The 17,306-nt window shown below is 46.0% G+C and overlaps 1 protein-coding gene across 1 annotated transcript in view; it reads right to left on the minus strand.

The window, feature by feature from the left end:
* The window catches only part of SLC5A1 (solute carrier family 5 member 1), a 50,093-nt gene that overhangs the window by 14,384 nt on the left and 18,403 nt on the right, over positions 1-17,306 (minus strand). Inside the window, exons 3-8 of the mRNA XM_027566220.1 lie at positions 13,985-14,089; positions 13,070-13,129; positions 11,586-11,690; positions 2,580-2,685; positions 1,448-1,528; positions 30-250 (exon numbers count right to left, since the gene is read on the minus strand). Of these exons, the coding sequence (XP_027422021.1) occupies positions 30-250; positions 1,448-1,528; positions 2,580-2,685; positions 11,586-11,690; positions 13,070-13,129; positions 13,985-14,089 (678 nt within the window). The remainder of the gene's footprint in view (positions 1-29; positions 251-1,447; positions 1,529-2,579; positions 2,686-11,585; positions 11,691-13,069; positions 13,130-13,984; positions 14,090-17,306) is intronic.

Here is a 17,306-nt window from a genome sequence, read left to right on the forward strand (position 1 = left end):
CTCTCCTCCCAGGTCCAACAGCAGGGTACCTGGTCTGTGCACCAGTACCACAGGGAGATGATGGTCAGCCCAAAGATGAGCCCAGGCCAGGGCAGGTCTCCCTTGAGAGGATCGCGGAAGATGTGGAAGGAGTCAGCCCTCGGGGTGTAGCACTCTGCCTTGACGGTGGTGTTTCCATAAGAGGTCACAGTTGGAATGGCATTCATGTATTTTGTCACGAAGGCACCATACCCTCCCACTTCGTGGAAAGCTGGAAAACATTGGTGACGAAAGTCAACTCCCTGAAACTCTCAGCTCTTCACAGCAGCTTCTCCTGTGGATGCCTGAGAAGCCCACAGCCAGAACTTGCACTGTGCAATCTTGGGCAAGTCATCGTCCCATTCTGGGCCTCGGCTTTCTCATCCATAGAATGGGATTATTAACCCTGCCCAGCCCCATCAGGGACTGCTGTGTGGGTCCAGAGCAATAACCTGTGAGAGTACTGCAACCATGAGCTTCTTTACAAAGGGCAAGTATTTGAACTATTAAAAGATAGACCTTGCTTTTGAACCAGATTCAGAGATTCTGCTTTCCGTCTCACCACCTGCTATCCGCAGTGGCCTTTGGGATCCTGGACACAGACTAGGCAGCCCCCCATCCCAGCAGTGTGGTGGGATGGAAGAGGATGGGTGAGGAAGTCGGGGGCTCTGCCGCACCTTGGCTGTGGGAATAAGGTATTCCAGCCCCTGCCCTGCAGAATGAGGCATTCCTTTCTCCTCCCCCAGTCTCCTGAGGACACCAAGGAAAACCAAATGGAAGCTCTTGGAAAATACAGCATAGAGAATAAGAGGCTTCACAGGACACCCAGAAAGCATGGGCTCCCTTAAAAATAAAATGGTATTTTATATCCTCACATAACAAGTACCTCTATTTGCAGGGTTTTCAGTCTTGTCCTTAGGATTTTAAGACAAATAAAATTTCAAAACTGGGGGGACAGGGACTACAGAGTTGCTGAATTCTTTTTGTGTGTGTGTCAAATAGGGAAGTAAGTAAGAAAATGGTCAATTCACAAAAGAAAGGACATTTAACCTTAAAATGTAGATGACACAATCCAAGATTTAAGGTGTGACATTTAAATATATTTAGTCTGATAGATATTTAGCCTTATCTTTTTTTTTTTTTTGGTCCAGTTTCTCTGTGGAGAGAAGACCATGACATCAGAGGCCCACGCTGGGGCCCACTAGCCCAGATTGTATAGAGAGGGCAGCAAGGAATCCAGATGTTGCCTGGGCCAGACCCAACCTGAGACCTCCAGGGCTGGGGGAGGTGTCCCCCACACACCACGGTGATGGCCAATCCAGGCCAGTCCACTCCCCCAGGGAGCACAGAGTGTGCCCAGTTCACTGCCCAGGCCAGTGGCCTCTAACTCTGCCTCCCCACCTCCTCAGCCTACCCCTGCCCCACTTACCAAACCCAGTCAGGATGAAAGACCCCAGGAGCATAATCACCGTCTGCAAGGTGTCTGTGTAAATCACAGCCGCCAGGCCCCCTAAGAGCAAAGGATGCGATGTGTCTGACCTTAGCTGGGAGGGCACCCCGTCGGCCCACCTCCTTTCCCCACCCTCTCCCCCACTCCCACTCCTCTCCCTCTGCACGTCTTCTGCACCCCTCAGTTACCCTTCTGTCCTCCCTCCTGCCCTCCTTTGTCCTGTGACAGCTGTCTGCCACGCACATGTCCCAGTAGCTCCACTTTTCACAGAAAGGCTGGGAAGGCCTTGGAAAGAAAGTTCTCCCTATTTGAGGATGGAGAGTTTGATGTGATGGTTTAAGCCAGGAGAAGCATCTGCCACAGACAAAGCAGGGAAGAGCAAAGAGCTGACAGCTCACAAGATGGCTGGGGACAGGAGCAAATCAGCACATTTCAAAGGCGACTTGCATGTCCACTCTTTGTTTTCTCAGACCATCTGAGCACTTGTCCCCGGCACTATGGGGCTCCAGCTCGGCAGCAAGTTCCATCTCCGACCCTGCCTGCCCCTAATCAGAGTAGAGCAACACCTCTGCAAATGTGCCCCCAATGGCTACTAATGTCTCCAGCTTCTCCAGTCACATCTTGAGTCTTCCTCTAAAATCTGTGTGTGTCACTACCCTCCTTCCTCCCTATAGTGCCCCTCACCCCCTGTCGTGTCAAACCCAAGGTCCCTGTCAAATGACTTTCAAGACCCCCACACTGTGACCCCACTGCAGCCATCAGGTCTTACCACCTACACCCCCACCCTCAACTACTTCCCACTGAGCACCCTCCTCCCGCAGGACGCAGCCACTTGCTCACCCTGCCCAGCCCCGCCACTCCCGCTCCTGACTCCCTTGTTCCCGCCTCTCCCTGCACCTGGCCCTCCCGCTCTGCTTCTCCCGACTAGGCCAAGCTCTCTCCTGTTCCCACCAACACTGGGTTTTTCTGGGGCACCTACAGCTGTTTGCTCAAACTGTCTCCCGGGTGGATCTCTTCCTCGGGAGGAGAACCCACGTCTCCTCCGGCCTTTGACCCTTCACAAGTGCCTAACCTGAGCTGGGCTGGGGCTGAGCCATTCGAGGGGACTCACCTGTGATTGTGTAAAGGGCGGTGATTGCCAATAAGATAAAGATGGCCAGGTAGAGATCCAGGCCCAAGGCCAAGTTGATGAATATAGCCCCAGAAAAGATGTCTGCCTGGAAGGAGAGGAGAGGTGGGTTTGGGGTGAGAGACACCAGCTGAGGCACGTCTGTCAGCTGCAGGGACAGGTAGGAGGGCTTGGAGAGGTTAGCAGAAACCGACTCCTAAGTCATGTTTATGCCTGTGATTTCTGGGGCCCCACGCTGGCCCACAACCCCTTAACCTTTGGCTGAAATTTCACAATTAGTGGTTCGTATCCTTATCCCCAGTTGAGAATATGAAAGACAAACAGCACACAATTCCATGTATATGAGGTTTCTAAAATAGTCAAACTCATAAAATCTGGGGCTGGAATGGCTGTTACTAGGGGCTGGGGGAAGGTGGAGTTATTAATCAACACAGGCATAATCTCTCAGTTAAGTAAGCGGAATAAGCTCTAAAGATCTGCCCCAATTTGCACCGGGTCAACAATGTGTGTTGTACACTCAGAATCTGTCAAGAGGTTGGATGGCAAGCTAAGTGTTCTGACCACAATAAAAGTAAAAACGAAAAACGAAAGGAGGACTTCCCTGGTGGTACGGTGGATAAGACCCCACCTGCCAATGCAGGGGACACTGGTTCAATCCCTGTCTGAGAGGACCCCACAAGCCACAGAGCGACTACTGAGCCTGTGTGCTGCAGCTACTGAGGCCCACGTGCCTAGAATCTGTGCTCTGCAATGAGAGAAGCCGCCGCAATGAGAAGCCTGCGAGCTGCAGCAAGGAGTGGCCCCCGCTCACTGCAACTAGGGAAAGCCCAAACGCAGCAACGAACACCCAGCACAACCAAAAAATAACAATTAATTAATTAAAAATAAACAAAACTAACAGAAATAATAGAAAAATAAGAATATGTATGAAAGAACAAAAGGATATGAACACCTGAAAGACAGTCCTGCTCTATTCCTGAATTTCCCAAAAAGCTTCACTCAAGATGATAATAAATATTCCATGATTTAAAAAAAAAAGAATTCTGTAAAAGAGGCCTGTGAAATGCTGAATTAAAGAAAGTTAAGGCCGTTTCTTTACCACACAACTTCTCTGAGCCTTCAGTACACTGTGAATCCCCAGGAGAGAAATGTAGTAAATGACCCTTAACAAACTCACTCAACTGTAGAACTCTGTGTGCCAAGGAACAACTATTAACACCTTGAGGTGCCTCACAACCCACTTTGTGGGCTGCTGCTGTGAACTGTTACCCTTCATTTACACCTCAATGTAAAAGGTTTATTAGATCTACTCCCAAATACAAGTGTGAGTGCTGGAGTCTGTGAGAGAGAAAAATACCCTCACCCTGGAATGGAGAGAGATGTAAACACCACCATAATTTTATCTACTCTGTCTAGATGGGATCCATCTGGATTCAAACACAGCCAGAGCATCACCAAGAAGCTCCTGTGTGACAGGCTTGGTGATAGATGGCTTTATCTAGATTGGAGGTGCCCAACCTCTGGGCCAGTACCTCCGGTCAGATCGATGATGGCATTGGATTAGAAATAAAGTGCACAATAAATGTAATGCACTTGAATCAACTTGAGACCATCCCCTGTCCCCCAGTCCATGGAAAAATTGTCTTCCGTAAAACCAGTCCCTGGTGCCAAAAAGGCTGGAGACTGTGGATGTAGATTATCTCACGTAAGTTTAGGGGGAATCACTCCCTCTTCACTCCTGAATTCACTAGTGCCTGATGCAGTTATTTTTCCCCCTGCCTCCTTTAGCCCCATAAAGAACTTTCTACCCGGCTGGTTGGTGCAGTTAAACCAACAGAGAGCCCTGGAGTCACCCAAAATGAATGTTCGTGTGTTCTCCAAAATACTTCCAGAAGGACAGTATTAAGGGATGATGGTGGTGAACCTTTTGTTTTCAAATCTCTAGATGCAAAAAAAACTAGGCTTTCCCTAGATGCAGTGCAAGGACTGTTTTATTGAATAAAACTGAACACATTTCAGAGCATATAAGGGGCCACCCAGTCAGGCCCTGGGGAAGGGGGTCCTTGCATCTTCTCTTGATTCTTATCGTCACTTCTACTCCTCCTCACAGCTCTTCGGGGCCTCCAGTGGCTCAGGTCCCACCGACCAAATCTCCTATTCCCTGCCTCTTGGTTGGCAGAGAGCTCATCTCACACCAGCTCCGAGCTTCCAGGCTAATTCCTGGCCTCCTCCCCCAAGTCAGGCCTCCTAAGGACCTAGTGCCTTAGCTCCCGGCAGATTCTCTGGTCCCAAGGGACCTACTGTCCCTGTCTTCCCTGGAAGAGGAAGAGAGGCTGATCCAGGACATGGGAGAGAGATGGTGATTTAGAAAGAGACCCCGGTCCTTATGGTTGGTGGCGAGAGGACCTGGGTTTTATCCCCAGTGCTGCTAGGATAGGTCTGAGTGACCCTGGATAAGACATTTCACCTCTCCCTGTCTCAGTGTTCTTCTCTTTAAAGTGGGAAGTTCTGACTCCCGGGGCTTGTGATTCTCAGTGGCTGGACCTGGAGAAGATCTGCAGCTGAGGAAAGCATTCCCCTCCCAGGTCTGAGACCTCTTCTACCCTGTCTTCTGGAGCAGCTAAGGCTGAAGAGGAAGAAAGAGCCCCTGCTGCAAAAAGCCTCGCTGGGAGTGAAATGGCCACTCCTGCTAGACTCTGCACTCTGAGCCACGTGGAACTGTGATGAGTGTTCACAAAGTCAGTCTCTCCCCTCTAAGGCCTCTCTACTATCACTAAAGTTATTTCAGTTTGAGGAGTTCCATTCATTGGAATGCTGTTAAATGTGCACACTGTAGATTCAGTGAATTAGCTAATAAGCATAAGTGAGCTATAAAAAGATTACAAGGCTGTTTCTCCTGCCTTTAAAATGCCCTTGTTTTATTTTCCAGAGAAGTTAATTTGTAATGCTTTATGACAACAAGCCATAGCAGACTATGATACCCTCATTAATATTTGCCTTGCCATCATTAGTCACAAATAAGTAACGCAATTCCTAAAATAACACTATAAAACAAAGTCTATAGAGACTTTGTTTATGGGAACTGTTGGGCTAATCGAAATCTTGCTCTTATAATATGCACTGTTTCCAGTTAACAGGAAAGATAAAGAATTTCAAGAAAAACTCCCTCATGAATTGGAAAAACTCTTCCTTGGAAAGTTCTTCCTCCTATGAGTCATTCTTAACTTTAAGAATGAATTCTCTCTGCCCTTGGAACCCTGAAAGTCATCAGGTGTGACCAAAGACATGATAGCTAAGCTTATTCTTAACCCCAGGCACTCTGACATGTCATGGGGTCTCTTAGGTGCCCACACATTTCTCCACTTCATAAGAACAGTTTTTCCTCTATATCTAGGGGATTTTACAGTTGACCAAGGACTTTTAGATACATACATTGTTCTGATTCTCAAAACAAGGTAACCGGACAAGTAAACTGACTCTACTTTATAAATGAGAGAGAAAAACTCAATGACTTGCTCAAGGGCTAAAATCCAGGTTTTCCATCTCCAAATCCAATGACCTCCCACAACATTCAAAGGTAAATGTCTTCCTTTCTGGAATATTTTCTGCAGAGAGCAAGGTCTTTTTTTAATCGAAAAAAAAATGTGTTTACTTCTTTTTAAAATAAAATAATTATGTTGTATGATTTCAAAACAATAGCACAGAAAGTTATACACTGAAAGTTAATACAGTCTTGCTTCTATCACTAAACCCAAAGATGACCACTGTTGAGAGCCTTTCATCCACCAGAGGATTTTTAGGTGGCTGGCTGAAATCTGTGTATCAACTGTTATGCTCCATGGCCCCTAAAAAATAATTGTGAAGATGGAAATATGGGGAAATGTTTACAGTTTGATACTAAGAAGGGGGAGAATGACCACAAAATGGCTTGTGTATTCTGAATGCAGCTCTCTAAAGGAAAACCCACTATAGGCCAAGTCAAATGTGAAAATGTCTGTGCCATAATTATAGGGTTATGGGTGCTTTTCCCCTCCAGATTTTCTTAAATGCCATCATTATATTTTTCTTACAGTTCCAAAGGTGAGGAAACAGAAATTTAACAACACAATATATTCCCTATGGATATATGAATAATACACATTTTATAGTAAAAATATTCTTAAAATAGACTAGAAGAACACATACCAAGTTCAAGATAATGTTTACCTTTTAAGAAGAAGGAAATGGGGTCCAAAGGTTATAGATGAGCTTTATCTATTATATTTTATTTCTTTTTTTTTTTAATGATAAGCTATTTAGATCTATAGAATCTTGGTGGTAGTACTAGCTATATTATTTTTGTACTTTACTGTATGTTCAAAGCATTTCACTACTTTTTGATTCATAAAATTTGAGGACTGGATGTGGAATATACCACCAGCTTTGATATAAAAGAACTTGCCTCTAATCCTGTGAGATCAATTATCTCATAGCTCATCCCAAATTGCTCCTTCTCTAAACCCCTCTTAGCCCTTACTAAAGAAAGAAGGAAGGAAATGAGGGGGTGGGGGACACAGAAATTTTTCCCAGTGCTGCTAAGCAATACCAACTTCAAGTGAGCTAGACATTTATGGTCCTCTAGACCAGGGGCCAGCAAACTTCTTCTGTAAAGGCTCACATCATACATGTTTTAAGCTTTGCAGGACATACAGTTTCTATCCAACCTGAGCAAAGCCATCTACTGTTGAAGCATGAAAACAGCCAAAGATGATACATCAATTAACGGGCATGACTGTGTTCCAATAAAACTTTATTTACAAAAACAGGAAGATGGATTTAGCCTTTGAAAGCTTGACTGAACAAGCTCTATGGAACTCAAAAGGAACAATAAAATACAAATCCAGTTGGAAACCCTCTTAGAGTAACTAATCTCATTAGCCTTGGGCAGGTTATTTAGTCTTAGTTTTGATGCTTTGAAATTCTGTGGTTTTACATGTATGCATTTGCTGCCCATTCTAGTCTGAGTTGTATCAGAGTATCCAGTAAATTTTGCCTGGCAATGAGGTTTGAGATAGAGAACCCAGTTATTCAAATTTCTCTATTTGTGAGTGAATGCACAAGGTAATAAGCATTCAAAACTTAAGCAAAAGCCAAAGCTCTTATTTTCAACCAAAGATACAGAATAGATAGTAAAGTTGCTATAGAAGTTTATTACAGTTGTGATTTGTGATAAGAGTCCCAGGAAACATACACAGGGATGTTTGGTCATCACAAGTAATTCAAAAAATCTGAGGCTTTATCTCAAGTGATCCTACACATTTGAATAAGAGACATGATGCCAGGAAATTTTACAGCACAGAATGCTTCTCTGAACTTGATAAGGCAGGGTGCTAGGGTGGAGTGGGTGGATGGGAAGGAGCCTATAAAATTCTGAGGAATACCTGCTTGTACTGAGTCACTCAGTCATGTCCAACTCTTTGTGACCCCATGGACTATAGTCCACCAGGCTCCTCTGTGCGTGGGATTTTCCGGGCAAGAATACTGGAATGGGTTGCCATTTCCTTCTCCAGGGATTGAACCCAAGTCTCCTATATTGGCAGGCAGATTCTTTACCACTGTGCCATCAGAGGAGCGCATGGAGGAATAATCAAGTCTGGGTCTCAGAAACTCAGAGTCCAAAAGGACAGGGCCACAAGATGGCAGCCAGAGTCAAGGCTCCACGCCACCTGTGGTCAGTGGCCTGGGCCACGTCTGGGACACTGCACCTGAAATGCATTTCACTTTTTCTCTCCTATCAATTACACGCCTACTGGACCCCAACATCCTCCCAAAGCCTTCCTGTCAGGTCCCTGGTTGTTCCCTGTCTGGACGTGGATCTCAAAAGGCCACTCTTCTTTTCTTATCCATCATAAGCTACCCATGCCTCCACACACACAACAGTAGTGATTAATCTCTGTTTGTGTGCAATGACTACCTTATTTTAATTAACGATTCCTTTTGTCCACAAGCCCTGAACTCATGTGCACCTTAGTGTGAGTTCCCAGTGAGTACAGTCACTATCGATGTAATTCTTTTAAGGATTTCATGCTCTGTGACCCATGGTGAATCTGAAGTCAGACAAAGCCTAGCCTGTCTGGCCCTCCCTGTCCCTCCCCACTGCCTAAATGGCCCACCTTCAGATCCTTCATGCACCCAGTGTGACCTGACTTCTCCCTTCACAGTCCTCTCAAATCCCACTCTCAGAGACATGGCTATATTGGAAGGTCACTTAACTGGCTATTTTACTTTTCCCCAAGGTCTTGAATTTTGATCCGTTCATACTGGACTTAGAAGACCCAGGGGACATATTGTCAAAAGTATCAGAGACTCTGCTTCTCAACCTAGCTCTGCTATTGTTTAACCCCACAAAGCCCCTTCTCTTCTCTGGTCCTCAGTTTCCCCACTGAAAAAATGGGAGCGTCAATCATAGAACTAGATAATCCATCCCACTCTGTTATCCTATGTCTTCATCCCATCCAAGCACAGTGCAGAATTGTGAGAATACAGACAATGGGACTAGAGAAACCCAGACTCCAGTCTTGTCTTTGCCTACACTAGCCACATGACTATTCTCTGAGACTCAGTTTCCTCTTCCATGAAGTGGAAAATAAGTAAAAATCCCCACCCATGCCATACTCTTATGAGGACTGGAGATGGAAGAAGTCAAGGCCCTATTGGAGACTAAATAAAAAGACTGGCACAAAACAAAAGGCCGAGGTCATCCTTCATATGCATTTTTCAAGGGATCACTGGCTCTGGGCATTGGGTGGACATTGGACAAGGCCTCCAGTAAGCAGCCCCAGAAATCACGCAGAAAGGGTGCAAGTTTCTTCAGTCACGTCTGACTCTTTGTGACCTTCTGGACTGTAGCTCACTCAGCTCCTCTGTCCATGGGATTCTCTAGGAAAGAGTACTGGAGTGGGTTGCCATATTCTCCTCCAGGGAATCTTCCCAATCCATATCTCTTACGTCTCCTGCATTGGCAGGCAGGCTCTTTACCACTAGTACCACCTAGGAAGCCCACAGTCCATACTAAGTACTATTCAAAAGTAAAATTCAGAAGAAGCCAAGTGCTGAGGAGAGGATGGACTCCATCAGGATCTGAGCTGAGGGAGGCTGCCCCTCAGGCACCTGTGGGCTCCCACATCCAGAGGGTTTAATCAGTAACCTGAACTATAGGTGAGGCGACTGGGAAGGCAGACAGAGAGGCTGAGCCCTGAGCTTATTTATATGACCGCTGCTACATTGCTCCAAGGGCGAAGCTCAGCCAGCAGACTTTCCCCCACCTGAACTGTGGACTTGGAGAAGGTTGGCTTCCAAGAAAGGGAATGCCGGTGCCCCCCTCTACATGCTCACTAGACAGGTGCCACCTCACAAGCTGAATCAGGGAGCAAGGAGCGGTCCCCATCAGCTTCTACAGGTGCCAGGGTCACCTCTGCAGCCTTCTGCTTACATTCCTTTCCTCCTCTCGCCCTGCCCTCCCCTCCCTCAGGAAGCCTGATTTCTCCACCCCTCCCAGCAACTCCCAGTCCAGTCTATACACACCAGTCTCTAAGGAAATGAGACTGAAATGCCCGGGGTTTCCATCTTGTAACTAAAAACTACCCTGAAGGAAGGGAGGAAAAAGTGAAGGAGTGGAATCATCACACAGGCACCAGTCAAGGGTAGCAGCCCCTGACGTCAGGAAGCTGGGGAGGGAGAGAACAGTGAGGCTGGGTGTCAGTCCCAACTCCAATCAAAGCCCTATGGGCCCAATTCCTGAGCCCATGTTCCCACTGAGACCATTTCAGTCAGGACATTTGCTTCAATGGTTCTGGGAGAACCGATGTCCAAAGAATGCAAAAGAATGAACTTGGACTCTACTTCACATCATGGATCAAATGCTGTGGATCAAATACCTCAATGTAAGAGCTAAGACTATAAAACTCTTAGGAACAAACATAGCATTCAACCTTCATGATCTTGGATTTGGCGGTGGATTCTTAGAAATGACACCAAAAGCATGAGCGAAAAAAGAAAGAACATAAACTGGACTTCATCAAGATTTAAGACTTTTGTGCATCAGAGGACACTAAAGTGAAAAGACAACCCACAGAATGGGAGAAAATATTTGCAAATCATATATCAGATAAGGGTAAGTTATTCAGAATACATAAAGAACAATTTCAATGCAACAACAATAAGACAACCCAATCAAAAGAAAGTATAAGAATGTGAGAGGTAATAATATAAAACAGAAAAACTATTGTGGTAGTCTGAAAAAAAAAATATATATATATGTATTTCCTCTAGAGAAAGAAAACAGTCAAATGCCAAGTGTAAATTTCATGTGAACCCTAATTCAAGCAAATTAACTGAAACAAGACATTTTTCAGATAATCAGGAAAATCTGAATATGGACCAGGTGTTAAACTACCTAAAATAAGAAATTACTATAAATTTTGTTAAGCATGATAACAGCATAATGGTTACGTGTTTTCAAAAGTTAAAGGTGCATTCCAAAGAATCTACAGTGAAATGACGTGATGTCTGGCATTTGACTTAAAATTCTACTGGAGAAAAAAAGGTGGAAAGGAAGAGATGAACCAAGAATGGCAAAATGCTGTTCACTGTGAAAGCCAAGTGACAAGACTAGGTCCAGATTCTGACCCTGACAGGGTATAGAGGCTTACAGCTTTATGTCAGGGCCAGCCCTCAGGTATCCATTACTTCCTTTTAATCTTCTACTAAGAACAGCTTTCACTGAACCTTCTCCAACCACTTATGTCTTCAACCTTCCCCACAGTAAGGAGGTCTGTGTGTTCACTCCTTGATGTGTGAAATAGGACTTTACCCTCAGAAGCAAGAAGGCCTAAGGGACCGAGTTAATAGCAACAGAGCACTACCCTTTGTGCGCCAGCATCTGCTGAGGAGCAAGAGTGGGCAGGTTCTGAGCCAGCCAGCGCCCAGCACCCGGGGCGGGGGACTCACCGAGATCTTGGTGAAAATGTACAGCACCAGGGACAGGACAGACAGGTAGACCTGGATCCGCTGGCCTCCAAATCGCTTCCGCAGGTACTCTGGCATCGTCACCACCTGTACGGACAGAAGGGCGGTCACTGCCAGCCTAGGTGATCAGAAGGCCCAGAGCAAGCAGAGCAGGGCATCCACTCTGGCATCAGAGGTGTGACCCTGCTGGTCAGAGAAGTCTGAGAGGTGTCCAGGTGTCCCTGTCCTCCAGCCATTTGCTCATCTCAATTCCACACGCCCGACCACTGCAGAGGCAACTTGGTATCATCCCAGGACATAGTAGGTGCCCAATAAACAATATTTTAATGAACGCATGACTGCATATAACCAAGAAGACAGATCCTTGCCTTGAAGGAGGGAGGGATAGATAAATAGATAGGTGTGCACCTGTGCTCGGTCATGTCCAACTATTTTTGGACCCCATGGACTATAGCCCCCTAAGGCTCCTCCGTCCGTGGGATTTTCCAGGCAAGAATACTGGAGCAGGTTGCCATTTCCTCCTCCAAGGGCTCTTCCTGACCCAGGAATTAAACCCGCATGTCCTGCATCGCAGGTGGGTTCTTTACCACAGTGCCACTGGGAAGCCCCTAAATAGATAGTCTTATACAGAGCACCTACTGTAAACAAGACGCCATAACCACGGCGGGACCTTTTCAGCGCACTGAAACGAGGTGGCCAGGCCGGGTGCACGCTTCGCCCTGCTCTGCGCAGAAGCCTTGCCAAGGGCCGTGGCTGCAGACCAGCTCAGCTGCTCTCCCAGCTCCTGTCTGCAAATTCCAACCACACTCTGTCTCGTGTCCTCAACCCTGAGCCTGCCGTCTCCTGGAATCAGATGTGTGTCACCAACAGTCCATGAGCCTCCAGGAGAGAGACGCATGATCTACCTGTGCTTCCTCTTTACTGCTTTCAGCTTCCAAGGCACAGATATCAGGTAGTAGATGCTCATTACATCTCACTGGATGGATGATGCTAAAGCTGTCTCATGTAAATGCCAGAGGTTTAGTCAAGAGACTGAACACACTATTTGGTAGATAAGCGCCAGGTGCATGCTCAGCAAACAAGGACTGCCGATGTTTGTAAACGAAGAGAAACTATGGTTCTTTTTCTCGTGCTGCTTCCCTTCCAGGGGCAGAGGCAGACGGTTATGTATCGTGAGCAATGCACGGCAGTACCTTGCAAGTATTCATTCACCCAGTGTGAGGGAATGTGACAAGTTAGGTGCTGACTAGACTGAGACTGCTTAGGACCGCTTCCTAGAGGGGCAAGTCGTGGCCAAGTGGATCTATTTAATGCCTCTGAGAGCAGTTGGGAACCTTATAGCCCAGCAAAGAGCCAAGTCATAGGCTCTTGTCCCAAAGTCTCCTCTGCTTTCCAGGAGGACCAGTTCACACAAATGCTTGCCAGCAGGAAAATACATCTTACCGAATCACAGAGCAGATACTTACCCCCGCCTTAATGTAAATGGGGACAAACACCCAGCCCAGCACAACCACCAAAATCAGGGCCTAAAACCGAAAAGGAGGCGGAGTCAGACCAGGAGGAGACTTAGCAACGCTGCTGCCTGCAGGGCCTACGGCTGCTCCAGAACAACCACCTGGCATTTTCTCTTTGAGCTCTAGGGACATCTTCCCAAGGGACATCAGTGACTGACGGAGGCCTGTGATGCCTGATGAGCCCATGGGAACAATAGTTGGGCAACCGTGGACAGGGACCCAGGCAGCTACCCACTGGTATCACAGTCCCTTCGGCCTTCTCCCTGGTTTACAGGAGTAAGATACCATTTACAAAGCTTTTAAAAATAATAATAATAATATTGGGAACCTGGTGGTAAGTATTTCCAAACCGCTAATGTGGTTAAAAGGGTACGAGAGGGCTTGGCTTTTTTTAATTTAGTTTTAATTGGAGGATAATCGCTTTACAATGTTATGTTGGTTTCTGCCGTACAACAACGTGAATCAGCCATAAGTATACATATATCCTCTCCCTCTTGAACCGCCCCCACCACATCCCATCGCTCAAGGCCATCGCAGAGCACCAGGCTGAGCTCCCTATGCTTTATAGCAGCTTCCCCCTAGCTATCTATTTTACACATGGTAACGTATATATGTCAGTGCTACGCTCTCAATTTGCCCCACCCTTTTAAAAGGAGAAAGAAACACTAACGCCATCATGTCAGTGATCTCTCGTGGTGGAAGAGGACCAGGACTCTGGGGGCCTGAAACTGAGCCCCTCCTCCACTGCACTGCAATGTGGCCCCAGGAGGTTCTCTAACATCTAGAGCATCTCTGAGTGTAAACTGAGCTGGCCGACTACTGAAGCTGCTTCCAGCACCAGGACACAGTGTCTCTAGAGTTACTCACATTCCATTCAAAGCCCCCAGTGGCAATTCCTGCAGCTGCTCCGGTCCCCGCCAGTCCCACAAAGTGGCCGCTTCCAATGTTACTGGCAAACAGAGAGGCTCCAATCTGGAAACACAAAAAGTTCAGGTGAGGACTCTGTGCTTCACCAGGACACTCAAGGCCAGACCAAAGATAGAAGAGACATGGCAACCAAGAGAAGGATAAGAAAGAGCAGAAGCCGGCCAGGAACCTGACTGCTAGAGTCTGCTGGGACCACTGGTTCAGAAGGTGAATGTGGGGACTTGGGTAATGGTGAAGATAAAAAGGGGAGGACTGGTGGAGCCGTGGGATGTATCACCAGATGAGATCTCTGTGAGACCTTTGTGAGCCCAATGCTCAACAGTTAAGGAGGTCTGATATGCCCCACAGCCTGTCAGGCCTCCTCTGGGTCTCCTCAGAGGCTGGGCATGCAGGTGCAGGGCCTCCGCCATTCATCTCAGTGGTCTCCAGCACTGCTGACTGGGGACCTTGACCAATTCAGGCTCTCAGGAAATGGGGACAGTTTCGTTGAAAGAAATCATTTAAAAGGAAGCCTCTGGACCTCAGATCACTAGCTACTTGTCAAAGAAGGCAAGGGGTAGGGCCAATAATTTCCAAGTGACTCCTAGCTGTTACATTCTGTAATCCCATTAGTCCCAAGTTATAAGGAACGCTACTAGTAATAATACTGTCTAAGGTGCTCAGTTGCTCAGTCATGTCTGACTCTTTGTGACCCCATGGACTGTAGCTCACTAGGCTCCTCTGTCCATGAAATTTTCCAGGCAAAAATACTGGAGTGGGTTGCCATTTCCTCCTCCAGGGGATCTTCTCAACCCAGGGATTGAATTCATATGTCCTGTGTCTCCTGCACTGCAGGCGAATTTCTTTACCACTGAGTCACCAGGGAAACCCAATATCTCTCTAAATTTATATATATATATATATATATATATATATATATATATATATATATTTGGCCTTATTGCAAGGCTTGTGGGATCTTAGTTCCCCCACCAGGGATCGAACCTGAGCCCCCGGCAGTGAAAGCATGGAGTTGTCACCACTGGGTGGCCAGGGAATTCCTTCAATATAGTATTTTTATTTTTTATAAAGATCTCAAAGACCCCATATATATATGTACAAAACACTGCATTTTTCAAAGATATACATATATCTAATAACAGGCTAGAAGGCAAATTGGAAGGGTGTGTATTAAATACCCAAAAGTGGAAGCCTGGGAGAGGAAAAGAGAATGGGACTGTGACTAGGAGATGAAGGAGGAAGTATCAGGGGAAACGAGAGAGGGATTTTGCATTGACTGATCATGATACTGTACCATCGACTCAACTGCATCTGAGATTCAAGAGAACTCCAAAAAGTTCTAGAGTTTTTCTATATCCAGGAGGAGAAGGCAGAGCAACATTTGAAAAGCACCACACTAGTATTAATATAATTATCTCCAATCTTGCTGAGCAATGCAGGGAGGCTCTATTTGTCTAAAAATCCCTAAGATGGTTTAAGTCTGGAACAAAACACATTTCCCAAAAGGCAGATTATTGTTCCAAGGAACTGTCCTAACTCTCCCTCAATATATGATTTATAGCTGATATGCTTAGTGTCATATGCCAAGTCAGAGGAGAGGGTCTGGAGGTCTCCAGAATGATGAGAAGATGATGGTGTAAGTGGCTTCATTCATTCATTCCACAAATATTAATTAGCACCTATTCAGTATGTCAAGCTCTATTCTAGACACTGGGGATTCCTCTATGAAAAGCACTGACAAAAAAAAAAAAAGAAAAAGAGAGATCAGTGCTGTGAAGAGAATAGAAAAGTGTGATAGAGTGATCCTCTGTGGGGTGTCTAAGCTGAGATCAAAATGATAAAAGAAGTGACCACGCTGAGATCAGACGGAAAACATCCCAGCAAAGATCACCCCTCTGGCCAAGTAGGAAGGTCATCGTGGTTGGAAAGCAGAAAGAAGGCCAGAGTGGCTGGGTGGAGTGAGATGAGGTTGGAAAGCTGGGAGGGGTCCATCACGTAGGTCCAAGTGGGCCGCAGTAGGAGTGTGGATTTTGCTCTGTGATGGGAAGCCACTGGAGGGTTTCAAGCAGGGGAGGGACAGGATCTAACCTGTTTTCAAGGCTTTCTGTCAAGCATGTGGAGAGTGTAGTGCTGGGAGCAAAAGAGAAAATAGAAATGTGCAAGAGGCAATTGCTGCTTGTAGATGAGAAAGGACAGTGGCTAGGTCTCCGCTGGTGGCAGTTGAGACAAAGACAAGCATAGACATTGGAGTACATTTCGGAAACAAAGTTGATGAGCCTTGTTGATGGATCAGATGTAGGAGACTGGAGAGAGGGGTCATCAAAGATAATGCCTAGAATCAGGACTTCAGTGACTGGGTGTGTATCATTCACTGAGAAAGGAAACTGTGTACTTTAATTATTGCAGCTTAAGAACTTTAATCTTTTGTTGCCCATACTTTAAAGTGTGTTGAACAACATATGCTTACTTGCCTTAGTTAAAAAGATATGACCCAGTAAACTCTGCATAAAGAAGTTAATTACCGGGGACTTCCCTGGTGGTCCAGCAGTTAAGGATCCGCCTTCCAGTGCAGGGGACACAGGTTCTATCCTTGGCCAGAGAACTAAAGCCCTCACATGCCACTACTCCTGAGCCCACACGCAATGAGAAGATCCCAAATGCCACAACGAAGACCCAACAGCCAAAAATAAAAATCATAAATTAAGTAATTAATAAAAAAAGAAGTAAATTACCATTGCCTCTGATCATAAATTGAATTCTCATGATGTGAAAATTCTATTGCTTCACATTACATTTTGTCCTCATTAAACAAACATTAAAATACTTTGTGAGGCTAAAAAGAAAAAGGAAAGGAAAGAGGAGGAGGGGAAGGGGAAACTGAGAGGAAAGCTGGCTGTTTAAGCACATCCACCTCCTCCTCAAAGCTTGGTGGGAATAACAGTCCACCTTTAATCAGAATTCCCTTCTGCATGTAGCCTGTCTGTCATGATCCATCATCTTTTTTTTTTTTCATTTATCATTTCTCAATAAATGATTAAGCCTAATGTTGTATGATTAAGGGCATAATTATCAGTAATGATTAACTGCATTAGATTAACCTTAAGTTTAAGAAGTCCTCTCCAAGATCTTCCCAAAAGGAGACAGTAGACTTTAAGCAGTTGCAGGCTTTCCTGGGGCAGTCTGCACCGTTTGATGGAGTGGCGGCCAGGGGAGCTCTGGGGATGTTGGTCCAGGTTCAGTTCATTTCTATCATGGTCATCAC

Source organism: Bos indicus x Bos taurus, chromosome 17, assembly GCF_003369695.1.
Source record: "Bos indicus x Bos taurus breed Angus x Brahman F1 hybrid chromosome 17, Bos_hybrid_MaternalHap_v2.0, whole genome shotgun sequence".
NCBI lineage: Eukaryota > Metazoa > Chordata > Mammalia > Artiodactyla > Bovidae > Bos > Bos indicus x Bos taurus.